We start from the raw sequence: 17,957 nt of genomic DNA, 5'->3' as shown, positions 1-17,957 counted from the left end.
AAAAAAAAAAAAAAAAACCTCAAAATGATATGTGACAGCTTAACATTACAGTTCAGTGCAAGGTTCTCAAAGCATGATCCCCTGATAGGAGTGTGAGGGGGCAACACCATCACCTAGGAATTTGTTAGATATGCAAATTCCCAGACTCAGTGAATCCCAGACTTAGGTGGGGCCAGCAACCTGTGATTCTGCAACAGGCTCAAGTTTGAGAACAAATGGCTTAGTGTAAGGGGCTGCTCATTGGTATATAAATGTTACCTGTGGTCTATTATTTTGTCTGTAGTGAATCTTGGGCTTGTTAAGGATAAATAAGGTTTGTGGGCTGGTAAGTGGTTCGCTACAAGGTTGCAACAGCTGACTTCAGTTAACTTCAAAAAGGCCCTTTAAGCAAAGACAATAGTCCCCCCACTTATCCATGGTTTTGATTTCAGTTACTTATGGTCAACCATGGTCCAAAAATATTAAAAGGAAAATTCCGGAAACAAGTCATACGTTTTAAATTGTACACCATTCTGAGTATTGTTTGACTTGTTCTATTTTATTATTGTTGTTAATCTCTTACTGTGCCCAATTTATAAATTAAATTTTATCATAGGTATGTACGTATAGGGAAAAACATCATATATACAGGGTTTGGTACTATCTGAGGGTTCAGGCATCCACTTGTCGTCTTGGAACATATCCCCCGCAGATAAGGGGAGACTGCTGTACAATGCAAAGGACAAAGATTAAATTATATTAGCAATCTACGAGCAGAAGGGCAAGACTGCTTTTTTAAAAAACAGCTAAAGGTTTAGGAGGTTTTATTAATATTTAAATTGTATTGAAACCACAGCTGCAGCCTTTGACTCCAGCATAGATATGCAAATGTGGCTTTCAAAAGAAAGGCAATTTCAGACAGCCCTCAAGGTAACAAGAACAAATAAAACAAATGATTTTGTAATTTATCTTTATTGACTGATGGTGCACAAGGCACAGACACCCATACCCTGTGAGAGTCAGCAACAGCTGAGCTCTCTGAGGAGCGAAGAGAAAGCCAGCCTGGAGGGAGATGCAGGCCGACCCGTGGACGGTAACAGAAAAGACACAGAGCAGGCAGATGGGAGAAGAAGACAACTGAGTTAAAAGGGAAGGAAAATGAAAACCCAGCCCTGGATCCTATAGACCATCTGATCTTGCTGGCTCTCAGCAGCAACAACAATAATCATTAATGACTATCATTTGCCACACTCCTAAGTGCCACGCACTATTCCCCACATACAAATGAGGAAAATGAAGCTTTGAGAGGTCAAGCAACTTACCCAAGGTCACACAACAAAAGGAAGGGGCAGAACCCAGATTCAAACAAAGAATTGTGTGAGACTGAAGCCCTGTGCTCTTTCCAGTGCATTGCACTGGGAACCAGTCCTGGGAGGCGGTGAATAACAATAAGGTTAATGATTGAGGGGACACTTTGTGCCTGGTTCTGTGGTATTCTGTATGGGCATGCGTGTGTCTGTGTGTGCGTGTATGTGTGTAGCTATGGAAAACAGGGTGAAAAACTCCATTTCTGACCTTCAAATTGGTTACTATCCAATGAGTGAGGCAAGAAAAGAAAGCCAAAGAAAACTTGCAGAATTCTGGTGTAAAAGTTCTTTTGGGGCCATGTGGTGGGGCCAGGCTCTGCCTGTTGTGGGAGACTTCTGGTGGAGGCATCTCAACTGGGCCTTGGGCCTTGAGTAAGATTTAGCCAGTTGAAAACGAAAGCTGCCGGGCGCGGTGGCTCAAGCCTGTAATCCCAGCACTTTGGGAGGCTGAGACGGGTGGATCACGAGGTCAGGAGATCAAGACCATCCTGGCTAACACGATGAAACCCCGTCTCTACTAAAAAATACAAAAAACTAGCCGGGCGAGGTGGCAGGCGCCTGTAGTCCCAGCTACTCGGGAGGCTGAGGCAGGAGAATGGTGTGAACCTGGGAGGCGGAGCTTGCAGTGAGCTGAGATCCGGCCACTGCACTCCAGCCTGGGTGACAGAGCGAGACTCCGTCTCAAAAAAAAAAAAAAAAAAAAGAAAACGAAAGCTGGAGATTCCACAGGCCCAGGTGAGAGCCTCCAGCTGTTAGAATTGAAGGAAGGAGCACCTGATCCAGAGAGATGAGAAAAGACAAGAGAGTCCTGAAAGGATACATATCTCTGACCCTTTGTCCCTACCCAATCTCCCTAGACCTTCCATCCCAAGCCCAAACCCAACCTTTCCAATTCCTTACCCGCTGCTCCTTTTCAGGCACCCTGGCCACCAAATATAGGAACCCATAAAGTTTGCTCATACTCTATGTTCTACTAGGCAAATTCTGATCTGCCATTTCCACAGGCCCCAATCCTGCCCCCTCACCCCTACAGAGCCTTCCCTGGGTTTTCTAGGCCAGAATCTCTCCCCAGTTAGAATACTTCAGAAGTTTTGCTTTATTTGTGACACTTTATTCAATCGAAGTTATTTGTGTGCATATTTTATCCTCTCTATTTGACTAGAAGGTCCTTATAATCTCTTATGACCATAATTATTTTATCTTTGGTATAACCCAGTTCTGTAACTAGCAGATACTTTGTTAGGCACCCAATGAGTTTTTCCTGAATGAATGAAGTAAAGGATGAATGAATGGACTCAGTGCATTGAAGGGCTTATCCAACTACTGGTTCCACTCTCAAGACCTTTGGAAAACTAGCCGTGTTCTGGAATGCTAATTATCTTTAATGCCTTTTGCCCATTTTTCTATGATCCTGACTTACTCCAAAAACAATATAAGGGATCTAAGTGTCCAAGAATGGCTTCTTCTAAACCCACACCTAAGGATTTTCTTTTTTTTTTTTTTTTTTTTGAGACAGAGTTTTGCTCTTGTTGCCCAGGCTGGAGTGCAATGGTGCGATCTCACTGCAACCTCTGCCTCCAGGGTTCAAGCAATTCTCCCTGTCTCAACCTTCTGAGTAGCTGGGATTACAGGCGCCCGCCACCACACCAGCTAATTTTTGTATTTTTAGTAGAGACAGGGTTTCACCATATTGACCAGGCTGGTCTTGAACTCCTGACCTCAGGTGATCCACCCACCTCAGCCTCCCAAAGTGCTGGGATTACAGGTGTGAGCTACCACACCTGGCCTCTTTGATTCTCTTTTGCCTATCATGAAGGCTACCCCTTTGTACTTAATTAGACCAATGTCCACCCAGACAGAATAACATTTTCCCCTATCTATCAGCAAGGTCTTCTCCATGATGGACATTCAAGGCAGACAGACAGACTGCTGCTGCAATAACTGGGGAAATAATTATGGTGTTCATGATTATTTCTTTGCAGGTTCAAAGCATTAGCCCAGCCATTATCTCTCCCACTTCACTAGGATAAAATTGCTAACCGCACTTTATAGGTACTAAAACAGGTCCAGGGCCTTGTCAAAGGTCACTCAATGAGCTGGTGGCAGACCTGGAAATAACTAGCCTAGGAGTCCCTGTTCATTAGGCCACAGATGGAAATGCCCTCATTATGCTGTCTGGGCTATGTCTAGGAGAGAGTCAACTAACGACTCCAGTTGAACGGAGATATGCACTGGAAGATAATAGGAAGTTTATGACTATAGAGCGTTTTTCTCTGCAGTGCTGCAGCAGTTGACACTGGTTAATTCCAGAGGGCGTGTGTGCGTGTGTGTGTGTGTGTGTGTGTATGTATTTAAAACATTATTGCACGTCCTAGATGAGGGACTAGAGGGTGAATCCAAGGTAACACAGACACACAGGTAAGCAGATGTTTGCCATCTTCTCTTGAAAGTCATATAAAACCAAATACTAAAAATTAGCCGGGTGTGGCAGCATGCACCTGTAATCCCAGCTGCTGGGGAGGCTGAGGCAGGAGAATGGCGTGAACCCAGGAAGCGGAGCTTGCAGTGAGCTGAGATCACGCCACTGCACTCCAGCCTGGGAGACAGAGCAAGACTGCATCTCAAAAAAAAAAAAAAAAGTCATATAAAATAAAATTACAGTGTATATTAGCAAGAGAAACTCAACTTAGGAGGCTCTTCCCAGCTGTTAGGCTATATGACTCTGGAATAAGCTAGTACACATTAGGTAGAAAGTCTAGGATTGTTCCTAGGGTTCTAGGTGGCAGGAGGTCTTTCCTGGAGGCAAAGGACTGTGGGGCTGTCTCAGGGCCTTCTGCAGCTGCTAAAGTGAGAAGCCTGACGACGGGATCATCCCCAAGCCCACAGAGGCTCTGAAAGCTATGGAAACCAAGATCTGTACAGAAGCCACTTCTGGTTTCTAATGCCTGATAAATTAAGATGGAAAAAAAAAATTCCCAAGGAAATTCAAGAATGCAAGAATGTTCTGGGGCCGGGCGCAGTGGCTCATGCCTGTAATCCCAGCACTTTGGGAGGCCGATTGCCTAAGGTCAGAAGTTCAAGACCAGCCTGGTCAACATGGTGAAACCCTGTCTCTACTAAAAATAGAAACTTAGCCAGGCATGGTGGCGTGCACCTGTAATCCCAGCTACTCAGGAGGCTGAGGCCAGAGAATCACTTGAACCCGGGAGCTGGAGGTTGCAGCAAGCTGAGATCATGCCATTTCACTCCACCCCAGGCAATACGAGCAAAACTCCATGTCAAATAAATAAATAAATAAATAAAATAATGTTCTACAACGTGGCCACAGGTCTGTGCTGGCTAAGGCAGTGACGTCCCCCTCCCACCAAAGCCTAAGCCTTCTAACGTCATCCTAAAGCATGGAGATCACCTCTTCACCTCAGGCCAGCTCTGGGCTTTTCTCAGCCTATTCACCAGCCTCCATTAGTCCTCAGCTCTGCCCAGTCCCGCTGAAGGCTGTAGGGCATCAAATGGGCAGAGGGCATAAAACCTGAGTCCAGAGGTGGTGGTTGCACAACATTGTGAATGCACTAAATGCACCTGAATTGTATATTTTAAAATGGCTAATTGTATGTTATGTGAATTTCAATCGATTTTTTAAAAAAATCAAACTGAGCCACCTTTGGGGTGGGGAGAGGAGCTGGGCCAGGCTCGGAGGATTTGAGGGTTGAAACTCCTTGCAGGGAGTGCAATGAACGACAATGCGGAGGCCAGTCTGGGCCTCCCCACTCCTCCTCCAGGACCAGATGGGAACTGGAGCTAGGGAGAAAGGCCCAACTGGGGCAGCGCTGGGCTCTGGACAGAAGAGAAGCACTCAGTGAATGTGAGGAGGCTGCAGCCGTGGGCTCATTTGCATCATAAGTGATTGGTTTTCCCTGCTCGTCCCTCATTAGGACACAATGGACAGTTGTTTGCTGGCGCAGCAGATCCATTTACCAAGGGAGAGAGGAGACAGAGCACAAGTGACCAATGGGTAATAGTGTCGAAGGGTGGGCAGCCGCGTCCCCTCCCCTGTGCTCCCAGGCTACTGGGACTCTTGTTCTCACACAATGAGAAGGGACCTTAGAGAGCAAATCACCCCTTCACTTTATAGAAGAAGAGACTGAGGTGCTGAGAGGGGGTGAGACTTGCTGTGGTCAAACAGCAAGAACATGGCAAACCTAAGCATTTTAGACTCTAACCTCTGGATCCTTTTTCTTTGAGACAAGGTCTCGCTCGGTCATGCAGGCTGAAGTAGTACAGTGGCACAATCTCAGCTCACTGCAACCTCTACCTCCCAGGCTCAAGTGATCCCCCCACCTCAACTTTCTGTGGGCCACCACACCTGGCTAATATTTTACAGAGACAAGGTCTCACTGTGTTGCCCACATTGGTCTCGAACTCCTGGGCTCAAGTAATCCTCCAGCCTTGGCCTCCCAAAGTGCTAGGATTACAGGTGTGAGCCACAGCACTGGGACTGTTTTTTTGTTTTGTTTTGGTTTGGTTTTTTTGAGATGGGGTTCCACTCTGTCACCCAGGTTGGAGTGCAGTGGTGTGATCACTGCTCACTACAGCTTCGAACTCCTGGTTCAAGTGATCCACCCACCGCAGCCTCCTGAGTAGCTAGGACTATAAGTATGTGCCACCACGCTTAGCTAATTTTTATTTATTTTTTCTAGAAACAGTGTTTCCCTATGTTGCCCAGGCTGGTCTCAGACTCCTGGGTTCAAATGATCCTCCCACCTCAGCCTCCTGAATAGCTGCGATAACAGGTGTGAGCCACTGCACCGGGCCTGGATTCTAAACTGTCATTTGAGGGTTCACTTCGTTTGCCCACAATACCTTCTCCATGTTCCCATTCCCATCTCTGTGGTCTCCTGTTCTCGGGGCCTTTGTTTCCATCATTCTGTCTCCTGTGTCTATTTCTTTTTCTCTGTTTCTGTTCCTCTCTGTATCTTTTCCTCTTGGTTTCCAGGCAGCTAGGATAATTACTAGACTTCTAATTAACCCCTTCCCTAACAAAGGTGGGTCTGGCATGAGACGCAGCAATTTAGCAAGTGTCTTGGTTTGTTTTGGGGATAGGTCGGGAGACAAAAATGTGTTGGGGCCTATTATAAACCAGGCACTAAGACAGACACATAACACACTTTATCTCATTTCATCCTTTCAATCTTGCAAGGTAGGTGTTCTTTTTTTTTTTTTTTTTTTTTTTTTTTTTTGAGACGGAGTCTGGCTCTGTTGCCCAGGCTGGAGTGCAGTGGCCGGATCTCAGCTCACTGCAAGCCCCGCCTCCTGGGTTCACGCCATTCTCCTGCCTCAGCCTCCTGAGTAGCTGGGACTACAGGCGCCCGCCACCTCGCCCGGCTAATTTTTTTTTGTATTTTAGTAGAGACGGGGTTTCACCGTGTTAGCCAGGATGGTCTCGATCTCCTGAACTCGTGATCCGCCCGTCTCGGCCTCCCAAAGTGCTGGGATTACAGGCTTGAGCCACCGCGCCCGGCCGGTAGGTGTTCTTAGAGACAAAAAGGGTGAGGCTCAGAGAGGTTAAGTAACTTGTGCAAGGGCACCCAGCTAGCAAATTGTAGTTACCTGACTCCAAAACCTCTGTTCTTCCATCTCACACCCTGGCACAGGGTCTAACGCAGGGTAAGGGGCTCATTGATTCCAGACTCAAGTGAGGCACGAAGTCGCTGAAGGAGACCACTGTTTTGTTGCTGTCCTCTAGGCAGCAACTGCCTCTCCCCAGAGCCCCCTCCTCCTCTGAGCCCCTTCTGCAGGGTGGCAAAATCTCACAAATGCAAGCTTTTGCCCCCGGGGAGATGGGGAGGCAGTGATCAAGAGAGAAACCTGACCAACCCAGACCAACCATGGGGGTCTCCCTCCTGCTAACACCCCTCCCTAACACCCCTCCCGGTGGTTCCCCGTCTGCCCCTCCCCTCATGGGTCAAGCCTGCCGGCGTCTGTGTCTGTTTCATTGTGCTGTGGGGGAAGGGGAGAGTCGGGGTGAGTGGGTGTCTGTGTACATGAACATAAGGCCTCCCGGTTCATTCTGACACTGAATGAAAAACTCACCAATTATTCGTCCAATCTCATTAATATGCAGACAGACATCTGTTATTTAGGAGTCAACAGCAGAGGCATTTTCTTGTGGGGAGGGGCACTAGTGTACATGGCTGTCTTGTCTCTCGGCTGCTAGGGGGTAGCTACTCAGGAATCATCCCACACCTCCTGACCTGGAGCCTCCCCACTCTCTGACCCTCACTCACAGCCTTGAGGGCAGCAAGTAAGGGACTGACCAGACAGAGATGGAGGGAGATCTGAGAACCCGGCTGGAAGGAAGGAAGCAGGAGAGGAGCTGCCTTGTGTAGAACAAACTGAGAACAAAATGCTAAACCCTTTCCTGGGGAAGAGAATGTGGAGTTGGGGGAGAGAGCTGTGCCAAGAGTGCCTGCCCCGCTGGGCATCTCAGGGACATGACCCCTTCCCCCACACCTTCCTCAGCCTGCAGGACAAGTCTGAGTGCACCTGAAGCAGGGAGAGGGTCACTATGGCAACATGAAGTCCTCACCCAGAGACTGCAGAAAAAGTAATAAGAGGAGTTCAGAAAAATGGAGACCAAGGGACCTCAATCTTTGGAGGAGTCACTAAAGCTCTCTTCAGGCCCAGGATAGGTGTGGGAACAAGACATAACCACCTCCTGCTTCCTGTCTTCTGTCTTCCTCCAGCCTTCCAGTCCCAGCACAAAATACCCCTCTAAGAAGCCTTTCCCGACTCCCTCAGGACAGTTTAGAAGCACTTAAACCTTGGTGTCTTGGTTGTAAAGAATAAAAGTTGACATCAGCTCAGCAACACAATGAGGAAGATGTAGTGATCTGCCCCCTTTTCTAGGTGCAAAAACTGAGGTTCACAGAGGTGCTGAGCCTCACCAAAGACTCCCCAGGGAAGAAGCAGCAGAGCTCAACCCAGGCCCCGGGACTTCTGCCTCCGAATCTGAAGCTCTTCCCACGACTGTCCCTCTTGGGAGGGCCAGAGTCACAAGGGGAGGACCCTTGTCAGCTGAAGTGTTTCAGGAGTTTGATTGAGTCCTCTCTTCCCATCCACCCTGTCCTTCCCCCTCCTCCCTCCCAGGCAGGCTTATTGCCTAGGTTAAGAAACACCAGGGCGGGGCGCGGTAGCTCACGCCTGTAATCCCAGCACTTCGGGAGGCCGAGGAGGGCAGATCACGAGGTCAGGAGATTGAGACCATCCTGGCCGACATGGTGAAACCCCGTCTCTACTAAAAATATAAAAATTAGGCCAGGTGCGGTGGCTCACGCCTGTAATCCCAGCACTTTGGGAGACTCAAGCAGGTGGATCCTGAGGTCAAGAGATCGAGACCATCCTGGCCAATATGGTGAAACCCCGTCTCTACTAAAAATACAAAAATGGCTGAGCACGGTGGCTCACACCTGTAATCCCAGCACTTTGGGAGGCCAAGGCGGGTGGATCACCTGAGGTCGGGAGTTCACGACTAGCCTGACCAACACGGAGAAACCCCGTCTCTACTAAAAATACAAAATTAGCTGGGCATGGTGGCACATGGCTGTAATCCCAGCTACTTCAGGAGGCTGAGGCAGGAGAATTGCTTGAACCTGGGAGGCAAGGTTGCCGTGAGCCGAGATCACGCCCGTGCACTCCAGCCTGGGCAATAAGAGTGAAACTCCGTCTCAAAAAAAAAAAAAAACCTAAAATTAGCTGCGTGTGGTGGTGCGCACCTGTAGTTCCAGCTACTCAGGAGGCTGAGGCAGGAGAATCATCTGAACCTGGTAAGCAAAAGTTGCAGTGAGCTGAGATGGCGCCACTGCACTCCAGCCTGAATGACAGAGCGAAACTCTGTCTCAAAAAAAAAAAGAAGAAAAAAGAAAAAAAAAAAAACAGAAACACTGGCAGCCATCACAGTGTGATTAGTTGTTTATTTCATTAAATGTTTAACGAGGCTACATTGTTTCCCAAACCGGTCTAGTTTGTGAGGGAAACAGCTGCAGAGAAGAAAGCTGAGTGACTCCTGCATCTGGGGTGGGGAAGGGAGTAAGGTCCCCTCCCTTCAGCCTACAGAGGCCTTTGAGGATCAGGAACAGTCCCATTCCCTCCTCCCACCCACTGAGCTGCTCAGCCCAGAGCCCTCCTCCCCAGAAACAAAATTTTCATCTGGCAATCCAGACCTGCAGAAAGGGACCAAAAATCCATTCCTGGTAGTATTAAAAAGGTATTAAACTTTGGGGGTTCCTCCAGCTGATTGATCTTTCTAATTATGTTTGCATTCCCTGAGCTCACATGGCAGGAGATGGAGGTTAGAGGAAAGAGGGGGCACAAACACTCCACATTCTACACTTTGGTGATTGCAGGCTTGAACCTGCTATGCATTGAGAAGTCCAAAGTGGAAAAGAGAAGCCACTCAGCTAAAAATCACAAGTCGATTTTTATGGCAGGTCCTTGTGGGGAAAGGGTCAGTTCTCAAAGACAGATGGAGATCCATCTAGATGGGCCTGGAGCCCCTGCCTTCTCCTGTACCCTTAGCCGAGGACTCAGGGTCCTTGAGTCAGTCCCTAACCAGGTCTCAGTTTGAGGGGCACTCAGATAATTTCAAATGCCATTGAAGTTATCCTAGAATCTTTGAGACGGGCTGAGATGAACTAGTCCCATAGGAAAGGTTGGGATAGGGGTATCTGATGAGCCAGGGAGTGGTGGGTGGGAATTTCTTGTCTCTCAATACTGGAACCTGGCATAAGGGAAAAGAGAAGCTATTTTTTATTTTTCTTTTTTTTTTTTTTTTAATTTTTAGAGACAGGGTCTCACTCTGACACTCAGGCTGGAAGACAATGGCATGATCATAGCTCACTGCAGTCTCGAACTCCTGGCCTCAAGCGATCCTCCCAGCTTGGCCTCCCAAAGGAGGAATCTTGGCTGGGATTATAGGTGTGAGTCACTGCTGACAAACTATTTTAAATGACACATCTCAGAGCCAAATCTCCCAGCCCCAAATACCTCATCCAGATAACCATCTATCCAAAAAACAACTCTGATCACTTCACTCTCTGCCTGAAATTCCTGGTGGCTTCATCCTCTGAGGATGATTTCATTCATCCTCAGAATGAAATCCTGGTTCCTCTGTGGACCCTGCAGTAGCCTCAGGGTACCTTCCTAGCCTTGTCTTCTATTCTCCCTGCCATGGGAGCCCCAACAGTGCTATGCTCGTTCTCATCTCCACGTGTTTACACATGCTGTACCCTCTGCCCAGAGTGCCTTTCCTACCCCTTCCCTGCCTGGCAAACTCCTCTTCAACCCTCAGGACCTGGCTAACAGGACTGGCTTCTCAGGCTGCAAGGAGCTCCCATAGCACCCTGTACATGTACAAATATCCCTCAGTCATGGCACCCTTACACCTGGGGTACTTCTCTTCCACACTGGGTTGGCCTCCAGAAGCTTAGAGACTGGTCCTTGCAATCTCCCAAGCCAGTGTATGGCACACAGTTGGTGTTCAATACATACTTGCTGAATGAATGAAGAGAGAGGAATGGGCTATAAATTTGGGTGGGATCCCAGCAGACAGTTGGGTAAGGTCAGTGTTCTCTTCCAGTGTGTCTGGGAGAACTGGCTAGGGCTGGGACTGGGGGAGGGAAGGGCCAGGGATGGTTCCTGGGGGAGAATGTCACCGAAAAGAGGCCAGTGGGACCAGAGCCAGGGAGGGAATACAGGACAATCTGAAACCAGACTCCCGAGAAAACAGACCAGCACTGTCTTTCCTGACAACAGGCGCTCGGCCGTCCTTTCCACCATCTTTCCTTGAAGGGACAGAGTAGGGGTAACTCTAACAGCTGATGCTTCCCTGAAAGTCATCAAGGAACTCAGCATGGAAGGAGAGAAAGGTCCCTGGCCTGAGCCTCTAAGACCCCAGAATCAAACTACTGACCCCTTAGGAAACTTCACGCTATATAGGGGTAGCTTCTGTGATGTGGAGGTTTTTGATGCCTCCTCACCCCCACAACCCCCAGGGCACCAGCAGACTCCAAGCCAGGGGTACAGATGGTGAGCAGGACCCCTCCCACACTAGCAGCAGGCTTGGCTGGGCTGAGAAATGCTGACTAATTGCATGTCAGTCTGCTCTAAAATCCCCTAATGGCCTGAGAATTGCCCACTTTATTAACTGGGATGAACAGTCCCAGGATGTCTCCTTCTCCCAACTCTGACTCCTAAAAGGACACTTCTGATCCAACCTATGGCTTTGTCCTCTGTTCTATCTGCGGACATGGAAAGTTCCCCGGCTGAGGTCTAACTTTCCCTCTTACTGCTAGAGACTGGTAGATTGATTTTTTTTAAAAGCAACAAAACTAAAGCCACAGCCGTTTTCCATGGACTTGGGCTTTATTGGGTGACTGTAGAGGCAAGGGAGGTTCTAGGGCTGGTGGACTGATGGTGGGGGAAGGGCTTCTCCTTGCTTTTGAATTTAGTGCATGTTGCCTAGAGGTTAGGTGTGTGAGAATAGCTGCAGAAGTGAGAGGAGAGGAAAAGAGAAGGTTGTAGAATGGACATTTTCCTTGGGCCAGAACCAGGATATGGGGACTGGGGGTGGAGAGGGAGGGTACTCTTCACATAGGAGACTCCAGCAAGGTCACTATTTGATATCAGCTTCCCTAACCCCCACCTGCCCCATCTCAGTTCATGCCCCAGATGCCAGCCCTGTTAGCTCCCTCAATATCCACTGGAGAAGAGGAGGGAGGAGGAGATGAGAAATGATGATATCCTTCTGCCCTCCAGCTCCCCTGCCCAGAAGAATTGCTTGCTCTGCCTGCCCTGACTTCCCAGCCAGGCTCAGGAGGTCAGAAAGCCTGGGCGCAGGCAGGGGAACAATTGTGTCCCTCACCACCCCTCTTCACACTCTGCCCTCTTCTAGCCCCTCACATGAGGTTGCAGCTCTTGGCTCGATCCTTGTGTATCTCGCCCTCATTCCCCCGGTCTGGCCGTCCTGACAGCTGAGTGGATCGCTGCATTCCCCGGCGTGAGTCAGTTCGGCGCAGCTGCCTATGGCCACGGCCAAGGGAGGCCACTGTGGCCACATGGAAGACATCCCTGACGCTGCGCTCAGAGGACCTGGAGGAGCACTCAACGTAGGACACAGCCCCCACCTGCTTGGCCAGCACAGTGCCCTGGAAAAGGAAGGAGTGCATGGAAGAAAGTTATAGGTCTTAGCCTGCAGCTTAGAAAGGGGCACGGAGGCTATGGGCTGGGGTTGAATGTCAGGGCTGGGGACAGTCAAGGGATCAGGTCAGAGGTCACAGGCCAGAACAAAGGATGAGCCAGGTAAGGTGTTTTCAAATCAGAGACTGAAGGTGCAGAGGTGACAGGTCTAGGCTGGGATGAGGTCAGAGGTCAAGGGTCCCACCTGCTCATGTGTAACAGGGATAAGCCTCTGCTTGGACAGCTCCCTCAGTGTGGCCAGGTCAGTCCGCATGTCCAGTTTACAGCCAACCAGCACAACCTTGGCATTGGGGCAAAACTCTTGAGTCTCTCCTTGCCACTATGTAGGAGAAGAAAAGAGAATTGTGGAGCGGTGGAGGGAAGCACAGGGTGAGCCTCTGCGCCATGCCAGCAGTGGGCCCTCTCTTCCTCACAGCATGCAGAAACCACGTATCCCTCGGAACTCTCCCACACAAGGAAGAGGTGAGAATGCTAGGCTTGGGTTGAGAGCAGGATGGGGTGAGAGAGAAGTAGGGGGGACGAGAGGGCTGGCGTGGGCCTGCGGACTCTTCTCCCTCAGTGGCTATGAAGGGTCTGCCAGCCTGGAACCTTCCCATTCCCACTCGCCTTTCCCATGCTGTCTCCTGGGAACAAATTTATCCCACCCTCCCCTCCCCCACCTGGGAACTGGGGCTGCCCTAGCTGACTTCTGTCCATTCACCACTGGCTTTTCTCATGGAAATTGGGGCCTGGAGAGGAGGCCACAGGGCTTTCCTGAGTTCCAGGATCAGCCTTCACATCCCATCCCCTCCATCTGGGGCTCCCACTGCCAAGGACTTGGAAGAGCAGAGAAAGAATCCCGTGAGTGCTTCTCCCTTCACTCCCCCACCTCCCCTAGCTGCTGTACCCAGCTCTGAGGACTTTCAGGAAGCGGGTGGCTGGGAGGGATGGGGGCTGGAGGCAGGGGTGGCAGGGATGAGAGCTTCACTCGCTAACCAGCTGACGGCCGTACCCCAGCTATCACTCCCTCCTCCTGGCCCATTTTATGTCAGGACCATGGTGGCTGGTCCGTCTCAGTCTAGCTGCCCTATTTCCCCAGGCTCCCACCTTCTTGAGAACACTGTCCAGTGTTTCTGGTCGGCTAATGTCGAAGCAGATGAGCACAGCATCAGAATCAGGATAGGCCAGAGGCCGGACATTATCATAGTAAGAGGAACCTGAAGGAAGAGAGAGCATGAGGGGCCTGAGTGGATGGGAGGCCTGGAAGGGAATGGGAGACCTTACAGATCCTGGTCAAGGGATGCTGGGAGCAGAGAATGGAAAAGAGCAACCACTAATACCCATCATTAATACCCATCATGGAGTCTGGGTTTCCCAAGTGGGGCAGTGGGCAGAAGGGGAGTCAAATGGTGGGAAATGGCTCTCTGCTTCCCTAGGGGTTTAAAAAGTAATAATTTTTATTCTTGACTAAGGTTTGGACCCCTTTGAGAAGCTCATGAAATCTATAGTCATTCTCATAAAATGTTGCGTGTGCTTTCTGGGCTTTGGCAGTCTAAAGCCCCGAAGGGAACTCTTGTAAAAATAAAAACCCGGCCGGGTGCGGTGGCTCAAGCCTGTAATCCCAGCACTTTGGGAGGCCGAGACGGGCGGATCACGAGGTCGGGAGATCGAGACCATCCTGGCTAATACGGTGAAAGCCCGTCTCTACTAAAAAATACAAAACACTAGCCAGGCGTGGTGGCGGGCACCTGTAGTCCCAGCTACTCGGGAGGCTGAGGCAGGAGAATGGCGTAAACCCGGGAAGCAGAGCTTGCAGTGAGTTGAGATCCGGCCACTGCACTCCAGCCTGGGCGACAGAGCAAGACTCCGTCTCAAAAATAAAATAAAATAAAAATAAATAAAAATAAATAAAAACCCTCCTTATGTTGGGAGGAGGAAAACAGCAGTGGCAGGAAAGCACTCTCCCATTCTCCTGGGGCTTGACCTCAGATTTCTCTAGTTCAATGGAGAGAAACAGCCCCCTGACCACTCCTCACTCAAGACATTCTAAATGTCTTTTCTCTTTTTTTATTTTTTGAGACGGAGTCTTGCTCTTTCGCTCCAGCTGGAATGCAGTGGCATGACCTCGGCTCACTGCAGCCTCCCTCTCCCAGGTTCCAGCGATTCTCTTGCCTCAGCCTCCCCGCAGCTGAGATTACAGGCACGTGCCACATGCCCAACTAATGTTTGCATTTTTAGTAGAGACGGGGTTTCAACCATGTTGACCAGGCTGGTCTCAAACTCCTGACCTCAGGTGATCTGCCCACCCAAGCCTCCCAAAGTACTAGGATTATAGGTGTGAGCCACCGCACCCAGCCTCTGAATGTCTTTTCTAAACTCAGTCTTATCTCCGAAGAAACATGTTCCAAATTAAAAGCCATTCCTTCCCAACTTTCCCAGGTAGGCAGAACCCAGCTGAAGGGCTCAGATCCTAGGCTTTCTCCTTTAGGACATGGTTTCTGTCAGGATCAGCAAGTTCTGCCTCAGTTTCCCTAGCTTTAAGCGGAAAATTGATTTTTCCTTCCTGTTGGAATTGGATGGATGGGCTGGGCTGACCTGGAACCTAAGGGTCTAGCCAAGGGAGGGGACAGAGTGGGCCGCCTTGAAAGTCAGGGTGACCCCCAGGGACTTGGCTACCTGAAGTGTCCCACATGTTGAGCTCAATGCGGCGCTTGTCGATCTCAAAGCTCGCGGTGTAGTTCTCAAACACGGTGGGGACATAACTCTGCAGACACGGATGGATCCAGATGAGATCCTCTCTCCAAGTCCTCACCCCAGATAAATGCCCTCCTCACTCCCACACCCCGTCCAGCCCAGCCCCTGGACACAAGTTGGTTTGGGATTGGGCAAAGGGGAGATCCCGGGAGCTCCTGCCCCCCGCAGAATCTCTGCTAGGCTCCCAGACCTCCTCCTGGTCCCTTCAGCCCCCTAGTTCTTCCCTTCTCCATTGCCCAGGACCTCCGACATTCCCCTCGCCCTCCCTCCCGGATGCTCTGGTTCTCCCAAACCCCATCCATCTCACCCTGCTCCCTAATTCCTCCCACCCCAATCCTCTGCAGTCCTTCCCGAGCCCTCAAGGCCTCCCCCCGTCCTCCGAGCCCCTGTATCTTGTCCCTGGTTACCCGAGTACCCGTTCCTATCCGTCCCCAGGGCCCCTGTCACCCATCCCGCAGCAGCCTTAGCGCCCCCCTCCCAAGACGCAGGTCCCTCACCCCGGGATAGGCGTCCTTGGCGAACACCTGCAGCAGCGCCGTCTTGCCGCACTCTGCGTCTCCCACCACCACGATCTTGCAGCGGCCGCTCTGCCCCTCCATGGTCCCGGATACGCGCCGGTCCCCCACGCCACCCCCCTCCCGGGCCCCGCCGCCACCTCTGCCGCCGCCTCCCCCGCCGCTGCAGCTGCAGCCGCTCGGGCCGCCAACACCGGCATCTCGCGGGCCCGCGCCGAGCCCCCGCCCCGGGGCCGCGGCCCCCCCTCCGCCCCGCCCCCAGCCTGGCGGCCGCGCCCCCCGGCCCCGCCTCCCACCCGCGCAGCCGGGGGGCGGGGCCCAGCAGATCTGGGCGGAGCCCTGGGAACAGAGGACCCAGAGCCGGGGTCCAGCGCGCCAGTGTTGGCTGAGGTGCCCCTGCCGGTTTGGGACAGGCCGAACCGGGCTTATTTGACTTTCTCGGAGCTAAGGGCAGGGCAGAGTTCAAGCGAAGTTCTTAGGGGTACACTAATGTGAGCGGCACACGCGCGAAGCTCGGCCCTGCTGTGTACCCACGCGTGCACGCAGGTGCACCAGTGCGGACAAGAGCGGGGGCAGCCATCCACTTCCTGAACACGGCGGGAGAGAGATGCTAAGGGGAAGGAGCCAGGCTTTTTGATTTTCTCTCCCGCCTTCGCCCGTGTCCTGGCAGGGGGTCTTGGGGAAATGGGAGGGTGAACCCCAGCACACCCACCCGGACGGTGGTGACATCATAGCTTTCCGTCCCCATGACAACGGGCAGCCGGGTCTCGGGTTGCACTGACTTAACCGCGGGCCTAGACTAGCAGAGAAGCGTGGACTGAGTTCCTCCAGCCAAGCACTGGGTGGAAAGTTTTGGGGGAGCTGCGTCCTCTGGTGGATGCTTGGGGAGAAGGAGATTAGGAAGAGAAAGAACCAGCCGGGCACGGTGGCTCACGCCTGTAATCCCGACAGTTTGGGATGCCCAGGCGGCCTGATCACGAGGTCAGGAGATCGAGACCATCCTGGTCAACATGGTGAAATCCCGTCTCTATTGAAAATACAAAAATTAGCCGGGTGTGGTGGCGTGCACCAGAAGCTGAGGCAGGAGAATCGCTTGAAGTCGGGAAGCGGAGGTTGCAGTGAGCAGAGATCGCGCCACTGCATTCTAGCCTGACGACAGAGCCAGACCCCATCTCAAAAAAAAAAAAAAAAAAAAAAAGGAAGAGAAAGAACCAACCGCCAGAGTTGCTCTGCTGGAGCCAGAGCTAAACCCAAAAGTCAGGCTTGCTTAAGAGTCTAACAATAGACCGGGCGCGGTGGCTCACGCCTGTAATCCCAGCACTTTGAGAGGCCACTGCACCCCAGCCTGGGTGACAGAGCGAGACTCCGTCTCAAAAGAAAAAAAAAAAAAGAGTCTAACAATAATAAAACCACTGATACGTATTTGCCTGGCACCTTTTACTTTTTTTTTTTTTTTTACCTTTTAAAAGTGCTTTTTTGGCCAGGCACGGTGGCTCACGCCTGTAATCCCAGCACTTTGGGAGGCCGAGGCGGGTGGATACCTGAGGTCAGGAATTTGAGACCAGCCTGGCCAACATGGTGAAACCCCGTCTCTACTAAAAATACAAAAATTAGCCGGGCATGGTGGCGCGTGCCGGTAGTCCCAGCTACTCGGGAGGCTGAGGCAGGAGAATCGCTTGAACCTGGGAGGTGGAGGTGGCAGTGAGCCGAGATTGCCTCACTACACTCCAGCTTGGGCAACAGAATTTTGGGGAAAAAAAAGTAATTTTTTATATCGAGGCAATTCGAGTTAATAATATATGTTGCAAATAATTGTGTAAAGATAACTAGAAGCTGGGCGCAGTGGCTCACGCCTGTAATCTCAGCACTTTGGGAGGCCGAGGCTTGCTTGTATGCAGGAGTTTGAGACCATCCTGGGCAATATTAGCGAGACCCTGTCTCTAGAAAAACAAATCAAAACTTAGCTAGGTTTGGCCACTCTAGGCACGCTGCCTATGGGGTAGCCCTGCTCTGCAAAGAGCGGTAAAACATAAAATTAGCCGGTCGTAGTGACACATGCCTGTGGTCCCAGCTATACAGGAGGCTGAGGTGGGAGGATTGCTTGAACCCG

At 51.0% G+C, this 17,957-nt stretch overlaps 1 protein-coding gene across 1 annotated transcript; it reads right to left on the bottom strand.

The window, feature by feature from the left end:
* Window positions 1-11,744: 11,744 nt before the first annotated feature.
* RND2 (Rho family GTPase 2) lies at window positions 11,745-16,065 on the bottom strand. Its single transcript, XM_025362526.1, has 5 exons — window positions 15,830-16,065; window positions 15,255-15,342; window positions 13,686-13,795; window positions 12,784-12,918; window positions 11,745-12,547 (listed from the first exon to the last, which is right to left on the bottom strand). The coding sequence occupies exons 1-5, from the start codon at window positions 15,929-15,931 to the stop codon at window positions 12,299-12,301; spliced, it is 684 nt and encodes a 227-aa protein (XP_025218311.1). The 5' UTR covers window positions 15,932-16,065; the 3' UTR covers window positions 11,745-12,298.
* Between the last annotated feature and the right edge of the window lie 1,892 nt (window positions 16,066-17,957).

The sequence above is a fragment of the Theropithecus gelada genome, chromosome 16, assembly GCF_003255815.1.
Source record: "Theropithecus gelada isolate Dixy chromosome 16, Tgel_1.0, whole genome shotgun sequence".
NCBI lineage: Eukaryota > Metazoa > Chordata > Mammalia > Primates > Cercopithecidae > Theropithecus > Theropithecus gelada.
Note: the sequence above shows the minus strand (reverse complement) of the source record. Positions and strands in the feature narration are given on the sequence as shown.